This window comes from Capricornis sumatraensis, chromosome 8 (assembly GCF_032405125.1).
Source record: "Capricornis sumatraensis isolate serow.1 chromosome 8, serow.2, whole genome shotgun sequence".
NCBI classification, from domain to species: Eukaryota; Metazoa; Chordata; class Mammalia; order Artiodactyla; family Bovidae; genus Capricornis; species Capricornis sumatraensis.
Window position 1 is genome coordinate 60,330,091 of NC_091076.1, and position 23,675 is coordinate 60,353,765.

At 39.3% G+C, this 23,675-nt stretch overlaps 1 protein-coding gene and 1 pseudogene across 1 annotated transcript in view; one reads left to right on the forward strand and one right to left on the reverse strand.

Annotated features, from left to right (window-relative positions):
• Positions 1-17,034, reverse strand: part of LOC138082745 (peroxynitrite isomerase THAP4-like) — a 71,272-nt pseudogene extending 54,238 nt beyond the window's left edge.
• PPM1E (protein phosphatase, Mg2+/Mn2+ dependent 1E) overlaps positions 1-23,675 on the forward strand; it is a 232,851-nt gene that overhangs the window by 189,900 nt on the left and 19,276 nt on the right. Inside the window, exon 2 of the mRNA XM_068978997.1 lies at positions 22,347-22,465. Coding sequence (XP_068835098.1) covers positions 22,347-22,465 — 119 coding nt within the window. The remainder of the gene's footprint in view (positions 1-22,346; positions 22,466-23,675) is intronic.

Genomic DNA, 23,675 nt, shown 5'->3' on the forward strand with positions numbered 1-23,675 from the left:
GCAATCCAGGGCTACCGTGTCATCTATGACAAGAAAAAAAGAGCTTCTGTCCAGACATTGCTGGACCGTTTTTTCAAGAGGGTAGATAAAGTTGAATCCAGCAAGGAACCAGAACCTGTGCCATCAGCATCAGGCATGAGTGAACTTGCACTTGCCCTTTATCTCCTCTATGTTGACAGTCCTTCAGCTCTACTCTCTCTCACCTCCTCTCCCTCCTCCAGTCAGTAACTCTTCTTTCCTATTCACTTGATGCCAGCCCCTGTATGCTGGTTGTTGTACTGTATTACTGTACTTTTTGAGATACTGTACTCTAAGATTAAAAATGTTTATGTTGTGTGTTTATTTTTATGTATTATTTGTGTGAAAAATATTATAAGCCCATTATAGTAAATTGCTATATAACCAGTTGTGTTGGTTGGATAGCTTGGTTGGTTTTAGGAGCAAATTTGACTTACAAACATCCTCTCAGAATGGAACTTGTTTGTATGTAGGGGACTTAACTATATTTTGGATAGTAACCCTTTATTGAATATATCATTAGCAAGTATCTTTTCCCATTCAGAAGGCTGCCTTTTCATTTTGCATCCTTCACTGTACAAAAACTTTGTTTGATATGATCCCATTTGATGTGCTTCCCTGGTGGCTCAGAGGTTAAAGCGTCTGCCTCTAATACGGGAGACCTGGGTTCGATCCCTGGGTCGGGAAGATCCCTTGGAGAAGGAAATGGTAACCCACTCCAGTATTCTTGCCTAGAGAATCCCATGGACGGAGGAGCCTGGTGGGCTACAGTCCATGGGGTTGCAAAGAGTTGGACACGACTGAGCAACTTAACTTATGATCCCATTAGTTTATTTTTGTTTTTGCTTCCCTTGCCTGAAGACATATCCAAAAATCTATTGTTGAGACCAACGTCAAAGAGTGTACAGTCTATGTTTTCTTCTAGGAGTTTTTTGGTTTTAGATCTTATATTTATGTCTTTAATCCATTTTGAGTTTATATTTGTATATGTTTGAGGAAGTTGTTTGATTGTTTTTCGTGTAGCTGTCCAATTTTCCCAGCATCATTTGTTGAACAGGCTGCTTTTCCCCCATTGTATATTCTTGCCTTTTTTGTCATAGATTAACTGATTCTATAAGTACAGGTTTATTTCTGGGCTCTTTATTCTGTCCTGTTGATCTGTGTGTCTGCTTATGTCAGTACCAAACTGTTTTGATTACTGTAGCATTGTAGTACAGCTTGAAATCAGGATGTGAGATGCCTCCAGTTCTCTTCTGCTTTCTTAACGTTGCTTTGACTATTCAAGATCTTTTATGTTTTCATACAAATATGGGGATTCTTTGTGCTAGTTCTGTGAATGCCCTTAATAATTTCATAGGGTTATCATTGAGTCTATAGATTGCCTTGGGTGTTATGGTCATTTCAACAATATTAATCCTTCCAATCCACGAGCACAGTGTATCTTTCTGTTGGTTGGTATTGTCTTCTGTTTCTTTTATCAACATCTTATAGTTCTCAGAGTATAAGTCCTTCTCCTTCTTGGTCAGATTTGGTCTCAGGTATTTTATTATTTTTGATGTGAGTCTGGCTTAAGGTTTATCAGTTTTGTTTATCTTTTTAAAGATCCAGCTCTTAGTTTCATCCGTCTTTTCTTAGTCTCTACTTACTCCTGCTCTGATCTTTATTATTTTTTAATGTACTTTTATTACTTATGGCTGTGCTGGGTCTTTGTTGCTGCACGGGCTTTTCTCTAATTGTCGTGAGTGGAGTCTGCTCTCCAGTTGTACGGGCTCTCTTTGCAGTGGCTTCTCTTGTTGTAGGGCATGGGCTCTAGGTGTGAGGGCTTCCGTAGTCGCAGCACATGGGCTTGGCAGTTGGGACCCCCAGGCTCTAGAACACAGACTCAGTAGCTGTGGTACATGGGCTTAGTTGCTTCCCGGCATGTGGGATCTTCCCGGACTGGGGGATCGATTCCCTCTCTCCTGCATTGGCAGCTGGATTCTTTACTGCTGAGCCACCAGGGAAGCTTGCGCTGATCTTTATTATTCGTTTGCCTTACTGACTTTGATTTTTGTTTGTTCTTGTAGTTTCTTTAGATGTGCGTTTGGGTTGCTTTGTTTGAGGTGTTATTTCCCGAGGTGGGCTGTGCATCACTAGACCTCCTCCTTAGAGCTGCGTTGGCTGCATCCCGTAGCTTTTGAATTGTTGTGTGTCCACTTTCTTTCGTTTCCAGGTATTTAGTAGCATGTTGTTTAGATTCTACATACTTGTTTTTCTTGGAGTTTTTTTCCTTATAGTTGATTTCCAGTTTCCTAGTGTGGTCATAAAAGAAACTTGATATGATTTCACTTTTCTTAAAGTTATTGAGATGTTTTATGGCCTACAATGTGGTCTGTTCTGGAGACTATTTCATGTACGTTTGAAAATAATAGGTATTCTGCCCATTTTGTCCTGTGTATATCTACTAACTCCTAATAGGTATATTAGATCTGATGTGTCATTAAGGCCATTGTTTCTTTATTGATTTTCTGTCTGGATGATCTGTCCATTGATGTAAGTGGGGTATTAAAGTTCTATAGTATTATTGTATTGTTCTCAGTTTCTCCCTCTATTTTGTTAATATTTGCTTTACGTATTTAGGTGCTTCTGTGTTGAATGCATATATATTTACAGTCGCTATATGGTCTTGTTGGATTGATCACCTTATCATTATGTAATGTTCTTTGTCTCTGTGACAGCTTTCTTTTAAAGTTTACTTCTTTAATATTGACTTTGCTATTCCAGCTTTCTGTTTGTTTTAATGTTCAAAATGAACTTAACTTCAAGGATATTCATTAGAACATAAATGAAAAATCTTCCCATGATTTTTAGTCTCCCATGATTTTTCTAATAGTTTATCTATTTTATTTTACATTTAGGTGCTAATTCATTAGGATTTTATGTGAGATGTGTAATACAAAGGGATTTCCCCTGTTGAATAGTTCTGCTTTCCCAGCTGACATAAAATGTCTTCTGTCTCACTAGCTAAAGCCTCATTCCTACAGATACCTCTTGAGTGCCCTGGAGAGAGTGAGATAAGCTCACCAACCTGGGCTCTTCTTCTGCAAGGTCCAGCTACCGTCAGCCTGTGCAGAGATAGCAGGGAGCGTGCAACACCCAGAAATGCTCAGAGGCCATCAGTGCGTAGCAGGAACCCCACCTCATAGTAACCAGGCAGTGTGGGAGCCTCGAGGCACTGACCACAGGGTGAGGGCTGAGGATAGCAGCCTGCTCAGGGAGGAGAAGCTTACTGTCTTCAGCGGGTCCAGATTCTCCTGCTGCTTGCACACCTGGCTGTCTGAGTAGCTGTTCTGTCACAGGGTTTTTAGCTTGCTGTTCTTCTCTGCCTGCTCCCACAGGCAGTACCCTTTGTTTCTGTTCTGCCAGGATGAGAAGTAGGAGTACAGCAAACTGAACGCTGACAGGATCACCTCCTTGATAAACACGGGACTGATGTCACTGTGTTCACTTAGTGCAGCTTCCACGCCTGGCTTCAGGGAGACATCTGTTGGAGAGGTAGAGGCCTGCTGGGAGGGCTTCTGAGGCTTTTCTGGGAGTGATAAACTTACGGGGCTCTGTGTCCAGCCCTTGTCAGACCCCCAGACTAACTGCGCTTCAGCCAGGCTTCACATCTCTCTCCAGCCTCTTTGAGTTAACAGGCGCTCCAGGGACAGACAGCCTCTTTCCAGTGTGCTTAGAGGAGAAACTATAAGAAAGAACTGAGCCAATAAATTTGCATGCCCCAGATCCTGGGGGGTGTAAAATCATCCATGGAAATGCCACTCTTATCTGCCAGGCCTGTCAGGGGACGTGGTGTTCTCATCGCCAGCATCTGCAGCAGACGTGTTTGCTTCTCCCTCACTGACTAACGCTTTGATGGCCAGACTGCTTTCTGGAGTACTTCCAGTTTCTGACTGGTGGCTTCTGGGCTGGCCCTGGGTACAGTTTACCCTATGAGGCCGCCCAGTTCAACTTGCAGGACTCCGGCTTGGCCATTGGGTTTTCACTTGAGGTTGTTGATGGCCGTGCAGCTTCTCTCCTGTCTGCTTTACTCACGTGTGCCCTCAACCCCCTTGAGGCCTTTCTGGTATCCTTTCTCCTGGTGCGGCTATGGCTAACCAGCCTCCCTCTTCTCAGTGAGGTGGGAGATGGAAGGCATGACCGTCAGCTCGAGTAGTCCGTGCTGATCCAGCTTTGTGGAGAAGCTTTCTTTGATGAATTATTTACCACTGGGGAAGACTATTTAGTGGGGAATCCACATATACCTCTGAACAGTTTTTAATAACTGGATCAGACATTTTGAGTCCTTGCTCTGCCCTTGGAGTAATTCACAGCCACATAACAAATCACCATCCCGGGCATCTGACTCTGGCCCTTGCCTCCCTGATCCCATACCAGGGCAGTACTGCCCTGAGGGGAGGGTGCAAGGCTGCATGGCTACAGGACACAGGAGACGGGCACGCGGCTCCCACAGTGTGGCAAGGTGGTAGTACCCAGCGGCCCGCCGCCGGGGCGTCTCTGTGTGTCTTTAGAAATGAGTCTCTTGTAGGCAGCATGTGTATATGAGTCTTGTTTTGTTATCCATTCAGCCACCCTGTGTCTTTTGATTGGAGCATGTAGTCTGTTTATACTTAAAATAATTCTTGATAGGTATGTACTTATACTTATTGCCATTTCATTGATTGCTTTCTTGTTTTTTAGTTCTTTCCGCCTTTCTTCTTTGCTCTCTTCTGTGATTTGATGACTATCTTTAGTGTTTTGTTTGGATTCCTTTTTCTTTTTTATATATGTGTCTTTTGTAGGTTTTTGGTTTGTGGTTACTATGAAGTTCATATTATAACAGTGTATGTCTGCGTTTATAAAGATTATCAACTTAAAATAATCAATTGTAATATATATACACTTACATATATATATCAATTTAAAATAATCATTCATTTTTTAAATGTGATGAGGGGAGTAAAAATGTAGAGTGGTTAGACTGCATTTGAACTTGAAATAATCATTCATACTTAATGAGTGATTTTTTACTCCCCTCACATTTAATGTCATATTTCACATCTTATTGTTGTGACCTTTTCTTTCCTGCTTACATTTCTTTCCTTTAACATTTCTTTTAAAGCTGGTTTAATGGTGCTAAACTCTTTTAGCTTTTGTTTGTAAAACTTTTTTTTAATCTCTGCTTCAAATCTGAATGATAACCTTGTCAGGTGTAGAGTATTCGTGGTTGTTAGATTTTCTCTTTTATCACTTTGAATATATCATGTCATTGCCTTCTGGCCTGCAAAGTGTCTGCTAAAAAGTCAGCTGATAGTCTTATGGGAATTCCTTATACCTCACTAGTTGCTTTTTTCTTTAATTTTTGCCATTTTCATTATAATGTGTCTTAGAATAAATCTCTTTGGGTTCATCTTGTTTGGACCTGGATATCTTTTTCCTGTCCCAGGTTAGGGAAGTTTTCAGCTCTTATTTCTCCAAATAATTTTTCTGCCCCTCTTTCTTTTCCTTCTGAGACATTTGTTATATGAATGTTAGTGTGCTTAATGTTTTATCAGAGGTTTCTTAGACTATCCTGCCTTTTTTTAAATTACTTTTTCTTTTTTCTATTCAGTCTGGGTGATTTCTATAATCTGTTTTCCAGATTGCTGATCCATTCCTCTGTATAATCTAATCTACTATTGATTACTTATGGTGTATTTTAAAATTTCAGTTACTGTGTTCTTTAGCTCTGTTTAGCACTTCTAACTGTTGAAATTCTCACTGTTTTCATTCTTCCACATTTGGTGCGTATCCTTATGGTCATTCCCTTGAACTCTTTATTGGATAGATCACTTATCTCCACATTTAAATCTTTTTCTGAGGTTTTTGTCTTATTCCACTGTTTAAAACATATTCCTCTGTCTCCTCGTATTGCCCCAATATCTGTTTATTTCTTTGTGTTAAATTGGTCGATGATGTTTCCTGATCTCGGAAAAATGGCATTTTGTAGGAGACCCCACTGCACGCTCTCCTCTTGTCACTTGAGTTATATGCTCTAGCTGTGCTCCCTGTGTGGGCTGCACGGGCCCTTACGCTGGGATGAGCTGACTGCTGTGGGGCACTGGTAGGAAAGGCTGGCCTCTAGCCTGGTTGGTGTGAGGCTGTGCTTTGTGCAGTGGCTGTGGGCCAGGCCCACTGGGAGGGCAGTTTGCCTGTTCAACCCAGGAGGTGCATGGGGCTGCTGCTGACCTCCTGATTGGTGAGCCTGGGGCCCTGCTTGGCTGTCTGCATAGCCTCAGGGGTTTGGGAGTACCTGCTTTCTTGGTGGCTCAGTGGTAAAGAATCCACCTGCCAGTGCAGGAGACACAGGTTCAATCCCTCATCCAGGAAGGTCCCAAATGCTGCGGAGCAACTAAGCATGAGCACCACAGCTAGTGAACTTGTGCTCTAGAGCCCTGGAGCTGCAGCTGCTGAAGCCAAGTGCCCTAGAGCCCATGCTTGACAGCAAAAGAAGCCATGCAATGAGAAGCCCACACACCCACAACAAGAGAGTAGCCCCTGCTTGCCACAGCTAGAGAAAAGCCTGTGCAGCAGCTAAGACACAGCACAGCCAAAAATACGTAAATAAAATTATATTTTAAAAAGTGCAGCAAGCCAGTCTGAGAGTGGCAAACTTAGAAAATAAAAATACCAGTTCAGTTTTAGCTCCTATTAGAAAGCCATACATGTTTTAAATTTTTGAATATGTTATCTTTTAGTGAAAGGGGGCTAAAGACACCTATAAATGAAGTGTCAGCATAAAGCAGTTATTTGAGTTGACAGCAAAAGTGTAAATATTACCATAGTTCCTGTTTGCCAACAGTTATCACCTGTTTACTAATACTAGCCCAAGTTTCATAGCCTACATGTAAGAATTCAGCATCATGTTTTGCGGAATACTCTTGTAAAATGTATTGATTTTCTCCTTTCTTGGAACATTCATTATGAAAAGTTAGGGAATGGCTTAAACATATATAAATCAGGAAAACAGAAGCTTATTTATTCAGCAAATACTTGTTGATCACTGTGTGCCAGGCACAGATATGGGCATTAGATATCAATGACAAAAAGAAGACCAAAACATCTGTGGTCTGCTCAGTGCTCTGTGGTGATCTAAATGGGGAGGAAATCCAAAAAAGAGTGGATATATGTATACATATGGCTGAGTCACTTTGCTATATAGTAGAAACCAACACAACATTATAAAGCAGTTATCCTCCAACAAAAATAAATTACAAAATGCAGTCTAGTGGGAAGAAGGATAAAGTCTAAAATAAATGATAAACATAATAAATAACAAACATATATGGTATACTAAAAATTGATAAAGTCTATGCAAAAAGAAGAAAAGACTTACAACATGGAAAAAGGAATTCCAAATGCAGGAAGAAGAGAAAGAACCATCAAATGAGATTGAGAAGACAGAATCCTGTGAGTAACATGTAGGAGAGTGTGATGTTCTGGAAACCTAGAAAAGGAAGTGCATCAAAGCAGAGGGAATAATCTGCAGTCAGATGCTTCTAAGTGTGTCATACCTGAGACTAGGCTGTAGGAGTCAGCCTCTAGAAGGTACACTGGTGATGTGGACAAGTTTCAGTAACTTGTACAATTTAATTCCTTTTGGCCATGGAAGAGTAGTGACAGGAAAGAGTTACTGCTAAGCCGTCTTCTTTTTGTGGTCTTATGACACTGGTGCTAGTTTGATCTTTGGTGATTGTGTAACACCTAGACTGCTATTCACAGAAAACTTAGGGTACTCTCGGCTTTGCTTGAATATCAACCTGTTGAGAGTGAACGAATGATTGTTAGAATTATACTGATAGCAACAGTAGGGAATGAAATTTCTGTTGTAAGAACCTCAAACCCAGAACTTCAGGAGCTAGTCATTTGGTAGTTAACATTAATTATATTGAGAAAAGCTCACTAAGAGAATCTGTGATGTGTGGGCATTATAGTCAGCTGACTCCAGGTGGTATTCCTAGAGGTTGTTATAGAAAGAAAGAAAATAGCTTAAAGAGGAAAAAATTCAATCCTGATTTTAACTCCATTTGGGCCACTAAGAAAAAGAATACCAAGTCTGATAAAAAATTTGCCTTCTTTATTTTAATTTAATATGTTATTCTAGATTTAGAATACATACGATTAACCTGGGAGAGGGGAATGATCAGAAATTTAGCGTTTACATGTTATCACCCTAGCAAGGGCCTACTGAGTAGACAACACCATGATATGTGGGCTGCGATGAGGCTGCTCTAGACAAGGCTCTCTCAGAGTTAACTGATGGAAACTTCCACCTTCCAGAATTTTCATTACCTTAGGAATGCTCTGCCAAGACTGCTGAAACACAGCTGTGGGTGCTTTGCCGACGCCCACGTTGCCAATGTCAGGAAGGATATACTTTTAAACCTCTAATTTATCTAATAATGTCTTTAGTGATTTGTGTAGGTTTGGCATTGTGAGGAAAATGCTTCCTGACTTGGTTTATAGCAAGAATTCAGAGTGCAGTCTTAAAATGTGTATTGTCTTATTATGCAAGTAGAAGATACTAACAAGACAACTCAGGGAAAAGATCCGACTAAAATACTATCCTGTCCATCTAACAAAACTTACCCACCCAAATATTTGAAAATAAATGAAAATTAAATATTTTATGCTAGAATAATCTTATTTGGCTATTAGCTCATGCTTTATACCAAGATGGCAATATACAGTGCTGAAAGAGAGCCTGCTTTCATATTCAGTTCCAATCTGACTCCTTTCCTTTTCTCTAGTGGAAAAATTGGGTTCATGTCAGCCTATAAAGTGGAGAAAGAATAATAAGCTCTTGTAAATAAACATTTTTAGAGGTAGGAAAAGTACTATTTTGTTTTCAATGTAAAGCTAGCCACAAATACTGAGCTTGTGCACGGTAACTGCTGAAGCCTGCACACCCTAGAGCCCATGTTCTGCAACAAGAGAAGCCACGCAGTGAGAAGCTGGCACAGTGCAGCTAGAGAAGGCCCTTGTGCAACAACAAAGACCCAAGGCAGTGAAATATAAAACTCATAACCAGTTGGTAACTATTATTTCATATGATGTTTATGGAATAGGCATGTCTCTTTAAGAAAACAATATGTAAAATCTGAGGGATTCTTCCCTTAACTGGTAGATTCACTGCAAGGATTGACTGCATTTATCAAAATAAATATACATTCAGCTTTTAACAAGACACCTGGTACATAAAGGAGAGTTATCCCCATATTGCTTACAAAAGGAATATATAGAATTTATTTCCATTCTGCTTGGTGTATGTATGTAAAAACATTTGTTTGGATCTGAAATGTGTTAATTTATACATTTAAATTGCCTTTGTTTTATCTTTGAAATTCACAACCTTATTGGAATAGAATTATAGAATTAGAATTTTAAACCTGAAAGAGACTTCACAGTCATGTTATTTCAGTTTCTCAGTTTTTCTATTGAGGAACTAAAATCCAGAGAATTTAAGCATCTTTTCTCAGGTTACCCAGCTAGAACTAGAACCAAGCTTTCTAACTCCTCATATTTCTGCTAAGACCTCTCTCCAACAAATGAAAGTGAAAGTTGCTCAGTCATGTCTGACTCTGCGACCCCATGGACTATACAGTCCTTGGAATTCTCCAGTTCAGAATACTGAGTGAATAGCAATTAAAGGATAAATTGGCAGAAATTTTAGGTCTTGCTTATGTGCAACTGTTTATATCCAGGCTTCAAAGTCAGTAGTGATCCCTAATTATTCTTCATCTTTTTAAAAAATTCCTGCAAGCACTTTAGGTGAAAGGAATGCTCTGGATTCTTCTGTGACTTGGTCCTGTGATGAAATCTAAGGAATCATTGCTGATCTAGAGCATAAGAAATGAGCATACTCAGAACAGACGTTTTGCTTCTCTGTGCTCCACTGATTATGATGGTGATTTGAGTAGTTCCCATAATGATTGTCTTGCTTCTCAGGTGGCTCAGCAGTAAAGAATCTGCCTACCAATACAGGAGACACAGGAGATGCATGTTTGATTCCCTGGGTCGGGAAGATCCCCTGCAGAAGGAAACGGCGACCCACTTCGGTATTCTTACCTAAAAATCCTGTGGACAGAGGAGCCTGGTGGGCTATAATCCATAGGGTCACAAAGAGTCAGACATGACTGAGCTACTGAGCATGTGCACGTGATGAGTATCTTAGTCTATTTGGGCTGCTTTAACAAAGTACTGGAGACTGGAAGGCTTATAAGCAACAAAAATTTATTTCTTACATTTCTGGAGGCTGGGAAATTCAGGATGAAAGCATGGGCAGATTCATTGTCTAGTGAGGGCATTGCTTTCTGGCGTAGAGATAACTGTATTTTCCTTGTGTCCTCACCCTGGTGGAAGGGGCAAGGGAACTCTCTAGGATTTCTTTTTCATAAGGGCACTAATCTTATTCACAAGGGATCCATCCTCATCACTTAATTACCTCCCAAAGGTTCTACCTCCAAATACCATTACTTTGGGAATTAGAATTTCAGCATATGAATTTAGGGCAGGGAGACAAACTTTTAGTCCATAAAAATACTTAACATCTGCCTCATCCTTAAATACTGCTTCCAGATATTCTGTAAGGCTTTTTAAAAGACCAATTTGGGGAAAGGCTGATTAAAATAAAATAGTATAAACATTGATAAGTACTGAACTGTTGAAGGTCAGTAAATACAGTTGTATTTTTATAGTTCAAAATCTTATACCAAGCATGTTTGGGGCTGTGGTTATTTCTGAAATCGAATTGAGGAGTTAACATTGACCTACTCAGATAAATAGTTTGAGGATAAAGATGATACTAGCCAATATGAGCAACAGGGAAAACTGTGAATCTGTGTTTTATTTTTGTGTGTCTGAAGAGAGTGAAAGTGAGAGAGAATAGCACTGAAACATGTATATTATCACATGTGAAACAGATCGCCAGTCCAGGTTCGATGCATGAGACAGGTGCTCAGGGCTGGTGCACTGGGATGACCCTGAGGGATGGATGGGGAGGGAGGCGGGAGGGGAGTTCAGGATAGGGAACACATGTACACCCGTGGCGGATTCATGTCAATGAGTGGCAAAACCCACTACAATATTGTAAAGTAATTAGCCTCCAATTAAAATAAATAAATAAATAATATTATCTTTTTTAAAAAAAGTGAAAGTGGGTAGCCTTTCCCTTCTCCAGGGGATCTTCCCAATCCAGGGATTGAACCCAAGTCTCCCACATTGCAGGCAGATTCTTTACCAGCTGAGCCACAAGGGAAGCCCAAGAATACTGGAGTGGGTAGCCTATCCCTTCTCCAGTGGATCTGTCTTCTTGACCCAGGAATGGAACCGGGGTCTCCTGAATTGCAGGCGGATTCTTTACCAACTGAGCTATTTAGAGCTTTGTTTGCAGAGTTCAGTTTATGAAACTTAATAGAGCTGGATTTCTGCTTTGCAATATATAATGTTGAAAAAGTCAGTACACAGAGAAATCCAAATATGCATTTATGTATTGATTGACAGATAACTTCAATGAAGTGAAACCTCTTCCTTCTTTTTCTTTTTGTTTGCTGATCCACATGATCTGCAGATCCTAGTTCCCTGACCAGGGATTGAAACCAGGCCCTCAACTTTGCCTTCAACAGTGGAGCACGAGGTCCTCTGGACCTCCAGGGGATTCCCATGAATTGGAATTATGTATGTGATGAAGCTTAAAAATTAACCAGACCCCCAATTAATGATATTTCAACATTGTTCAAAAAGTGATTATGTATATATCTTGTATATGATTTAGACATGAAATAGAAAGGATTTTATTTTTATCTATGAATAAGTTTGTGCTTTGATTCTCAGAACAAGAAAGTAACAAATTGAAATGTATGAAGACATATATCCTTTGTTTGCAGGATGTGAATTGACTGAGATAGAAATGGTGAGCACTTCAGGAATATCTGTTAATATAAGTAGATAGCAAAAGAGAGGACTTCCCTGGTGGTTCAGTGGTTAAGAATCCACCTTGCAATGCAAGGGACACAGGTTCAATCCCTGGTTGGAGAACTAAGAGCCCACGTGCTATGGAGCCACTAAGCCCATGTGCCACAACTAGAGAGTCCACACACCACAGAGAAAGATCCTGCAAGCTGAAAGCAAGACCCAACACAATCAAATTAAGTAATTAATTTTTAAAATAGCAAAAGAGTGTTCTTTGACTGGGTCTGAAGGGCCTTTAGATTAATTTCATATTAAAAGAGCCAGTCCCCCAAAATGACACACACTGCAAAAGTTACAAATTTTCTAACCCTACTTTTCTTCAGCAATGTTCTCAACTTAATAACATTTGAAACCCCAGTTCCCCAGATTGCCTTGATTATTGGCCTTCCTCTGTTATTTGCTATATAATACATTTGCCAAACTTTAAAATTCTAAAGCCTTCTGTGTTTGGTTCTTTCAAATATTGTATGAGGAAATGTTGGTTTGCTATGTTATTATCATATTAGTTGCTCTTGGTAGTTCTCTTAAAGATGACAGGCTTTAATGATAAGCTTTTATTTGAGTTGATCAGATTTTTTCTGATGTGACTATGTTTTAAAATATATTTGCAATTCTGATTTTTCAGAAATAATCACTTTCATTTCAGAATCAAAACCATAAGAACTTATTCATGCTAAGTGTTACAGCTTTTTGACATGTCGGAATAGCTGATGTGGGTGAGGTGTCTAGCTTGATGTTTTATATCTAGGTATTAGTCAGCTAATCTTCTTCCCTACTTCACTGAAAATATTTTCATTCTGTCTGACAAAAAGTAAAAAATTGCATTAACTGTGTCTAAAAATGTATTGCAGGTGACACATAAATGAGACTAATGGTTCTTGCTTTATTCTGTGAAGTTTTCACATTCTTACCTTTAGTGAACCAAGATCCAGATAGTTTAATAACTATAAAGAAAAGGTATCCTTTTGGGGTGAACTCTAGGAAATGATTGCAATCAAGATTTTCAGATTTTTTAAAACATAAATTTTAAAATAACCAAAGGACCAAGTAAATGTTATAAATATCTAAGAGTCCATTTAGGCAAAATATCTAAATGTATCCAGTTAATCAAACTAAAGCATGATGAAAGGTAAAGACAAGCAATGCTGACAAAGAGTTTATATCTGTGAAGGAAGATTTGACTCATCAAGAAAAATCAGATAAGCATGAAAGGATAATTGGTAATACTGTTTATAAAGCATGTGTGTTTCAGGGAAAGTCATCAATTTATTTCATAATTGTTAAAATGCAGTAACTCAATTTTTTTCATCATAATCAGGATTCAGTATATACTTCCCTAATATATATCTGGAATACTTAGCCTTACCTTCTGTAGCTTATTCTATTTCCTTTTTTAAAACAAACTGTGGTTCACAATTCATAAGTTGATATAATTACTCACTAATGGATCATAATCTACAATTTGAAAAATACTTCTTTCACTGTTTGCAGATGACATGATCCTCTACATAGAAAACCCTAAAGACTCCACCAGAAAATTACTAGAGCTCATCAATGAATATAGTAAAGTTGCAGGATATAAAATCAACACACAGAAATCCCTTGCATTCCTATACACTAATAATGAGAAAGTAGAAAAAGAAATCAAGGAAACAATTCCATTCACCATTGCAACGAAAAGAATAAAATACTTAGGAATATATCTACCTAAAGAAACTAAAGACCTATATATAGGAAACTATAAAACACTGATGAAAGAAATCAAAGAGGACACTAATAGATGGAAAAATATACCATGTTCATGGATCAGAAGAATCAATATAGTGAAAATGAGTATACTACCCAAAGCAATTTACAAATTCAGTGCAATCCCTATCAAGCTACCAGTGATATTTTTCACAGAACTAGAACAAATAATTTCAAGATTTGTATGGAAATACAAAAAACCTCAAATAGCCAAAGCAATCTTGAGAAAGAAGAATGGAACTGGAGGAATCAACTTGCCTGACTTCAGGCTCTACTACAAAGCCACAGTCATCAAAACAGTATGGTACTGGCACAAAGACAGAAATATAGATCAATGGAACAAAATAGAAAGCCCAGAGATAAATCCACACACATATGGACAGCTTATCTTTGACAAAGGAGGCAAGAATATACAATGGAGTAAAGACAATCTCTTTAACAAGTGGTGCTGGGAAAACTGGTCAACCACTTGTAAAAGAATGAAACTAGATCACTTTCTAACACCGCACACAAAAATAAACTCAAAATGGATTAAAGATCTAAATGTAAGACCGGAAACTATAAAACTCCTAGAGGAGAACATAGGGAAAACACTCTCAGACATAAATCACAGCAGGATCCTCTATGATCCACCTCCCAGAATTCTGGAAATAAAAGCAAAAATAAACAAATGGGATCTAATTAAAATTAAAAGCTTCTGCACAACAAAGGAAACTATAAGCAAGGTGAAAAGACAGCCTTCAGAATGGGAGAAAATAATAGCAAATGAAACAACAGACAAACAACTAATCTCAAAAATATACAAGCAACTTATGCAGCTCAATTCCAGAAAAATAAATGACCCAATCAAAAAATGGGCCAAAGAACTAAATAGACATTTCTCCAAAGAAGACATACGGATGGCTAACAAACACATGGAAAGATGCTCAACATCACTCATTATTAGAGAAATGCAAATCAAAACCACAATGAGGTACCACTTTACACCAGTCAGAATGTCTGCGATCCAAAAATATGCAAGCAATAAATGCTGGAGAGGGTGTGGAGAAAAGAGAACCCTCCTACACTGTTGGTGGGAATGCAAACTAGTACAACCACTAACAGTGGTTAGTGTGGAGATTCCTTAAAAAATTGCAAATAGAACTGCCATATGACCCAGCAATCCCACTGCTGGGCATACACACCGAAGAAACCAGAATTGAAAGAGACGCATGTACCCCAATGTTCATCGCAGCACTGTTTATAATAGCCAGGACATGGAAACAACCTAGATGTCCATCAGCAGATGAATGGATAAGAAAGCTTTGGTACATATACACAATGGAGTATTACTCAGCCGTTAAAAAGAATACATTTGAATCAGTTCTGATGAGATGGATGAAACTGGAGCTTATTATACAGAGTGAAGTAAGCCAGAAAGAAAAACACCAATACAGTATACTAACACATATATATGGAATTTAGAAAGATGGCAATGATGACCCTGTATGCAAGACAGCAAAAAGGACACAGATGTGTAGAGTAGACTTTTGGACTCAGAGGGAGAGGGAGAGGGTGGGATGATTTGGGAGAATGGCATTGAAACATGTATACTATCATGTAAGAATCGAATCGCCAGTCTGTGTCCGATGCAGGATACAGCATGCTTGGGGCTGGTGCACGGGGATGACCCAGAGGGATGTTGTGGGGAGGGAGGTGGGAGGGGGGTTCATGTTTGGGAACGCATGTACACCCGTGGTGGATTCATGCCAATGTATGGCAAAACCAATACAGTATTGTAAAGTAAAATAAAGTAAAAATAAAAATTTTAAAAAAAGAAAGCTGGAAAAAAAAAGAAAAATACTGATGAATGATAAAATTTTCAAAGTTGTTCTTGGGGACTTAGGATATGAACTTTTTGTTCTATTGTCTGTTTCTAAGCCACTCACTTTCTCGGTCCTACCTAAACCTTGTTATAAAAATTGCACCAGCTCCAAAATCATATATGCAAGTATCTTGTTCTCAGACTACAGCATTCTTTCCTTTTTGATTATATGTCCAAATATTCCCACTATAATTCTTTAATTGCATTTGGACCACATTGATTTTACAAGTCATATCTGTTCTTTCTTTCTTAGCCAACCTAGAGGCCATGGTCTAACATTGTAATCATATCCTTTAAAAGTTGCTCAACTTCCATATCTGTGCTTAATAGTACTCACCTTGCAAAACTTCAAATCTTGATGAACTAGAGTTCTTTTTACCCACACATGTTATATATGGCACATGAACACAGGTAGAGAAATTACCTATTCTATGATTATAGAAGAAGAAGGACTGATTTAATTTAAAAAGTGTCTCAAACTTCAAACAGTCTCTTAGCACTGTTGAATGATATTTCACATTTGCTTTCTCTTCATCCCTTCTGCCCACATGCTTTCTGCTGTCACCACTCGGTTGATGATCTAACCTAGTGGTTCTCAGAGTGTGGTTTCCAGACTAGCAGCATAAGCATCAGCTGGGAACATGCTGCTGCTGTTTAGTCACCAAGTCGTGTCCGACTCCGTGACCTCATAAACAGCAGCACACCAGGCTTCCCTGTCTGTCACCATCTCCCAGAGCTGGCTCAAACTCATGTCCATTGAGTTGGTGATGCCATCCAGCCACCTCATCCTCTGTTCTCCCTTTCTCCTCCTGCCTTCAGTCTTTCCCAGCATCAGGATCTTTTCCAATGAGTCGGCTCTTCTCATCGGTGGCCAAGTATTGGAGCTTTAGCATCAGTCCTTCTGGTGAATATTCAGGGTTGATTTCCTTTAGGATTGACTGGTTTGATCTCCTTGCTGTCCTAGGGACTCTGCAAGGGTCTTCTCCAGCACCACAACATGTTAGAAAAGAAAATCCTCAAGCCCTGCTCTAGGCCTCCTGAGTCAGAAACTGAGGATGGGGCCCAAAAATCTGTATTTTAACAAGCTCTGGAGGTGATTCTGATCCATGCAATAGTTTGAGAACTACCGATCAACCTCATACTTCGTTGAGAAACCACTCTCTAGAATGTAAGCTCTAAAGCTAGGGAGTTCTGTCTTTTTTGGTTATGTATATCCTGAGCATGAACAGTGCCTCCCACACTGTAAGCCTCGATAAGTTATGGTGGATTCAAACCGTTAGATGGGAATTCTCTTATTTTCCTGCTAAGAAATCTGGAAACCTACCTGCGTCTGTATCTGTTTTCTTCTTTCCTTTTCCAATTAAGGGAATGTGCCACATCCTATCAGGTCAGGGTTTCCACGTCTGGATTGCCCCTCATCCATTCTTGCCTTCTCGAGAGCTCTGCTCCTTTGGTCACGCCCTCTCTCCCACAGTATCTCAGTCTTTCATTTTGGATGACTTCATTTAGTATGCAGTCATACTCCACAGCATTCTAAAACAGCAGACTTCTCCTGGCCCAGGTCCCCTTTAAGTTACCACCCCATTCCCTCCATTGTCACACCTCCTTGCCCCTCCTTTACTAACCCATTCTAATCTGATTTTCACTTCCACTATTCAGTGGTTCTTAACAAAGTCAGTGATTTTTCCAGATGTCTTTATTGAGGTGTAATTCACATACCATGAACGTTATTCATTTAAAGTATACGATTCAGTGGTTTTAGTATATTCAGAATGGTTTAACCATCACTATAATCTACGATTTTGAATCTTAAGACTGTATTTCTGTATTTGAATAAATATTTTTTCAGATGTTCTTTTTTTTTTTCAGATGTTCTAAAACCATAGATTAGAGTGATGGTTAAACCATTCTGAATATACTGAAACCACTATTTGGCTGTGTTGAGTCGATCTTAGTTGCGGTGCACCGGGTCTCTAGTGCACTCGGGCTTGGTGGTTGCAACACACAGACTTAATTGCGCTGCAGCATGTGGTATCGTAGTTCCCCGACCCGGGTTTGAATCTTAGTTCTCTGCATTGGAAGGCTCTGATTCCTAACCACTGGACCACCAGGGAAGTCCCTAGAACGTTTTTATCACCCCCAAAAGAAACCCCCTACCCATTCGCAGTAGTTCCCGTCTCACCTCGCCCTCAGCCCTAGGTTACCACTACTCTACTGTTTCTATAGAGTCTTCAATTCTGAACTTTGCATATAGTGGAATATTACAATATGTGGTTTTTTGTGACCACGTTCTGTCATTTCCTGTAATGTTTTCAAGTTTCATCTACATTGTATTAATACTATGCATATACTAATACTTCATTCTTTTCTGGCTGATGAATATACTACCTATTTTATTTATCTATAATAAGTTCATGAACATTTGGTTGTTTACGCTTTTTGGCTATTATGAATAATACTGTTATGAGCATTCATGTACAAGTTTTTGTGTGGATGTGTATTTTCATTTCTTTGGGGTTTTTGGGGGGTAATATTTACTTATTTGGCTGCACTGGTGGGTCTTAGTTGGAGCACATGGGATCTCTGTTCTTCATTATGGCGTGCAGAATCTTTAGTACGGCATGTGAGGTTTAGTTCCCGAACCAGGTATCAAACCCGGGCCCCCTGCATTGGGAGCGTGGGATCTTAGCCATGGGCCACCAGGGAAGGCCTTATTTTCATTCCTTTTGAATATATACCTATGAGTGAAATTGCTGGTCCATTTAGTAACTTTATGTTTAACATTTTAAGAACTGCCAAAAGCACCTGCATCATTTTACATTCCTACCAGAAATATATGAGAGTTCCCGATTTTTCCACATAGTTGTCAATACTTGTTTCATTACCTGCCTTTTTAATGTCAGTCGTCATGTGGGTTGAAATGGTATCTCATTGTGGTTATTTTTCTGTGTTTATTAACCTTTAGTGATAGGTTTTATTTTTAAGCTTTTTATTTTGTATTGGGGTATAGCCGATTAACAATGTTGTGGTAGTTCAGGTGAACAGTGAAGGGACTCAGTCATACATATACGTGTATCCATTCTCCCTGAAGCCCTCTCCCATCCAGGCTGGCACATAACATTGAGCAGAGTCCTATACAATAGGTTTTTGTTGGTTCTCCATTTTAATATAGCAGTGTGTACATGACCTTTCTAAAGTCCCTAACTATCCCTTCCCCTTGGCAACCACAAGTTTGTTTTCTAAGTCTGTAAGTCTCTTTCTGCTTTGTAAGTAAGTTCATTTGTGTATTTTCTTTTCAGATTCCACCTATAAGAGATGTCATATGATATTTCTCCTTCTCTGATTTACTTCACCTCAGTATGGCACCTTCTGGGTCTATCCATGTTGCTACAAATGGCATTATTTCATTCTTTTAAATGGCTGAGTAATATTCCATTGTACCACATCTTTATCCATTCCTTTGTTGATGGACATTTAGGTTGCTTCTATGTCTTGGCTACTGTAAACAGTATTGCAGTGAATCCAGTGTTTATTGTGGTTTTGGTCAGCATTTCCCTAACAACTAATGAGGTTGAGCATCTTTTCGTGTTTACTGGCCGTTTGTATATCTTCTTTGGAGCAGTACTATTCAGGTCCTTTGCCCATTTGAAAACAGCATTGTCTTTTTTATGATTAAGTTAAAAGAGTTCTTTGTATATTTTGAATGCCAGCTGCTCTTCAGATATGTGATTCACAGATATTTCTACTGTTGTGTGAGTTGTCTTTTCACTTTCTTGATATGTGGCATGAAAGTTTAAATTTTGATATAGTTCAATTTAACTTATTTTTTTTCTTTTGTTGCTTGTAATTTTGGTGTCATATTTAGGGAAACCATTGCCTGATCCAAGGTCATGAAGTTTTACTCCTATGCTTTTTTTTAGTAATTTCATTTATTTGTGGTTGCACTGGATCTTCACTGCTGTGCAAGGGCTGTCTCTAGTTGCGGTGAGTGGGGGCTACTCGCTAATTGTGGTGCTCAGGCTTCTCTTGTGGCCGGGCTCAGGCTCTGAAGTGCGGGCTCGGTAGCTGTGGCACCCAGTCTTAGTTGCTCTGAGGCATGTGGGATCTTCCTGGACCAGGAATCGAACCTGTGTCCCCTGCATTGACAGGCAGGTTCTTTTCCGTAGTGCTACCAGGGAAGTCCCCTATGCTTTCTTTTAAGATTTTAATAGTTTAACACTTACATTTAGGTCGTGATCCATTTTGAATAAATTTTTGTATATGGTGTAAGGAAAGAGGCTAAATTGATTATTTGGTGTGTGAATATCACAATTGTTCCAGCACCATTTGTAGAAAAGACTGTTTTTCCCCCATTGAATTGTCTTGGCACCCAGTCAGTGATGATCTATTTACGTTATTAAATTCAGTATCTAATTTTCCCTTATCAGACTTCTCAGTAGTATTGATGCAATTGACCATTCCTTCACTCAGATATTCTACTCCTTTGGTTTGCCTTTTACTTATCTTGCTATTTCTTTTCAGTGTTTATAGGTTCCTATCTTCCACTAAGCTTCTCAATGTTGGGTTTTCAGTTATTATGGTTGTGTAACAAATTAGCACAGAAATTAGCGTCATGAAACAATCATTAATTATACTCATAGTTTCTTTGAGCATAAGACTGGACAAAGCAGAGTCAGCTTTCTCTGTTCCATAATGTCTGGGGCCTCAGCTGGAAGATTCAGGCTGGTACTGGTATCTTCTGAAGGTCTGTGCTGTTACCAGTGTCAAGCAATTGATAATAACAGCTCTTGACTGGAAGCCTCAGCTAACACCCACATGAACCTGTCTGTGTCCCAGGGGGAAGGGGGGGAGGAAAAGGAGAAAGTGAAGGAAGAGAGATGAGAAAGCCAGGGGAAAGTCATGCAGCCTTTTAATACCAAAACCTCAGAAGCCGCACAGCATCACTTTTGCCACTTCTTTTTTCATCAAAGGCTCATTCACTTTCATGTGTAATGGTAAGGTTATTAACGAGCACGTATCACCAGAAATATTGCTGTGATCGTTTTTAGAAAAACAATTTGCCACAGTCTGTTCTGGCCACACAATTCGTATCCCTCCCACATGCAAAAAACCTTCACCCCTCCCCTCAGAGTCTCTCAAAATGTCATCCCTTAATGGTATCAGACTCAGGTTCAGGATCTCAGTGAAGTCAGGTCCAGATGAGATTCCTTGGGTATAATTTCTTGATGACAGCTCCCTGAGTATAGTTCCATTTGCTTTGGATACCTAGGGACTATAGTGGCGTATTATCTACCCCTTCCCTGCCACTACCCAACATACAGTGGGTATATTGGGGAGGTACTTACTATTTCCAAAGGGGGAAAACAGAGGCACATAGAAGTCACTGGTCCATAGCAGTTCTCTCTTTTTGTTTTCTCTATGTGATCTATTTCCATAGTTTAAAAAAAAATTTTTTTTTAAGCTACACTGCACAGCTTGTGAGATCTTTAGTTCCCCACCCAGGAAAGGAACCTCTGCCCCCTGCAGTGGAAGTGTGGAGTCCTAACTGCTGGACCACCAGGGCATTCCCCTTTATCTCTCTAGTTTTAGATGCCATCCATACATTCATGACTTCCAAGTTTCCTTACATCTTAGATCCACACTAAAATATTTAATTAAGGGCACTTGAGACCCTTACTAGGATATTGCAGAGACTTTTTCCAACCTAACATGGCTAAAATGAATTCTCATTTTCTACTTGACCCTTTTCCTCCACATATCTGCCTTTTCCTGTTTTCTCCATCTAGGTGAATGATGCCGCCATTCACCTAGTGGCGCGGGCCAAAACCCAGGATGATTCTTTTCTCTCTCTCTCTCACCTCTGCATACAATAATAATCAAATTCTATATTTTATTTCTGTAAAATATAATCACTTTTTAAAGAATCTCATCTGGATTACAACAGTCTCCTTATTGATCACTCTCCTTCATTTCTGTTCCCTGCCAGTTCCCTTTGACACAGCAGTCAACGTATTATTTTATTTAACATATCTGATTATGACCCTCTCTTGCTTACAATCATCAGTGACTTCCCCTTGCACTTTGCGTAAAATCCAAATTCCTTACCATCCAAGAGATCCATATAACTGGCCTGTTCCCGCTCCTCTGACCTTACTCCTCACCACTCTCCCCCTTACCTGCTATACTTCATCTTTCTGGGCTTCTTCCAGTTTCCTCAGACATGCTTTGCTCTCAGAAAGGGTCTGCACACATGCTGTTTTCTCTGCCTGGAATACTGTCCTCAAATCCCACCCCCATATAACTGAGTCTTTCTCGTCCTTTAAGGCAAGGCATTCCTGACTATTCTAAGTAGGTATTTCTCTTTAATGCTCTCTACCCTATTTGTTTCCCTTATAAAAGTTATCCCAACTCGAAATTATAACCTGTTTGTTTACTTATTCATCATCTGTCTCCCTAATCAGATTGTAAGCCCCACCAGGTCAGGGGCCATGTCTGTGTTAATTCACCACTATATACCCAGTGCCTTGGCAAAGTGCGTAGCATATGATATCCTCTCAAGAAATGTGCATCGAATGTTGTTTAAAGGTATAATTTTGTTCTGAAACAACATGTTAATAGTAAAGTAATTAGTATAATTTTAAATGGGATGTTTCTAATTCTTGCTGAATAGACGTTTATTGTTTTCTTGCAGTAACTGCCCTTCCTTTTTGGCTGCCGCTCTAGCCAGAGCCACATCAGATGAAGTCCTTCAGAGTGATCTTTCTGCACATTATATTCCAAAGGAAACGGATGGCACAGAAGGGACTGTGGGCAAGTACCTTTCTACAATAGTTGTTTTTCTGTTGAACGATCCACATAAATTACCTACAGAATACTGTATCTAATTATGTTTACCCACTGGTTGATATTTTATAGTGGTAGCAAGAGAAAAACTTCAGAAACATGTTTTTCCAAACTAATGAGTAAAAGTAGAAGGGGAGAATGTAGGCATATTTTGAAGCCATGTGCAGGTAACTGGAGCAGGAGCTATGATAACAATATGTCATCATAAATAATATCTAGGCAAATGAAGAGAAGGGAGAAATGTGAAGACACAGCAGAAAAGATAAGTGAATAAGTGAAGGGAAGGGTGGTTTGAGAAAAATCTACTTTAAAGTTTTAATTCATCTTTAAGAAGTCAAATAAAAAAACTCAGGTATACAAATTCAGGAGGTTGGTTGTTACAAAACTTCTCGTTAATCCTATTAAATTTTGTCCCAGGCTTTCCTGGTGGCTTCAAAACGAGAGAAGCCAGCCCAGCGAGAAGCTGGCGCACTGCAACGAGAGAGTAGCCCTGCTCACCACAGCTAGAGAAAAGCCCGTGCAGCAAGGAGGGCCCAGCAGAGCCAAAGATAAAATAAATACATAAATAAAATTATTTGCAACTTTTTTACATCTACCAATAAATAGAGCTCTTTATGACGATTGATTTAATTGCATGGGCATCTTTTTTCAGTTAATTATGAGAATGTTTATTAATGAAGGCATGTTTATTAATATATTAGGCTTATACATATTTAACACATTAAAAATACCAATTTTTGTAAAAACTAGGGAATTAAGAATTGTTGAGGAATTTTAATACTTCATTCTATTTGTTCTATTTTAAGCATTTGCCTTTAAACATGGGACAGAGGGAGCAAAACATATACTAATGAATTAGGGCAGTTAGATTCCAGAGAATGTGAGGCAGATATAAAAATAACCATTCCTGCATCTTGCTGCATCTCTCTAGAGAATTTTTGGTAGAAAATTGGCAAGGAAGGAATTCCTCTTGTTTTTACTGAGAGTAATTGATTCACTTGGAACCAAATTGTTCCAGAGTCAAGCTGGATGGAATTCCTGCTGCAAAGCATTGGTCTTTCCTCTCTAGTACTGATGCATGAAGTAAAACCCCTGTAATGAAAAGATGAGGGAGATTAGATTCTGCTTCACTGCAGCCAGGGTGGTGGCTGACTCAGCTCCAGATCAGTACACTGAC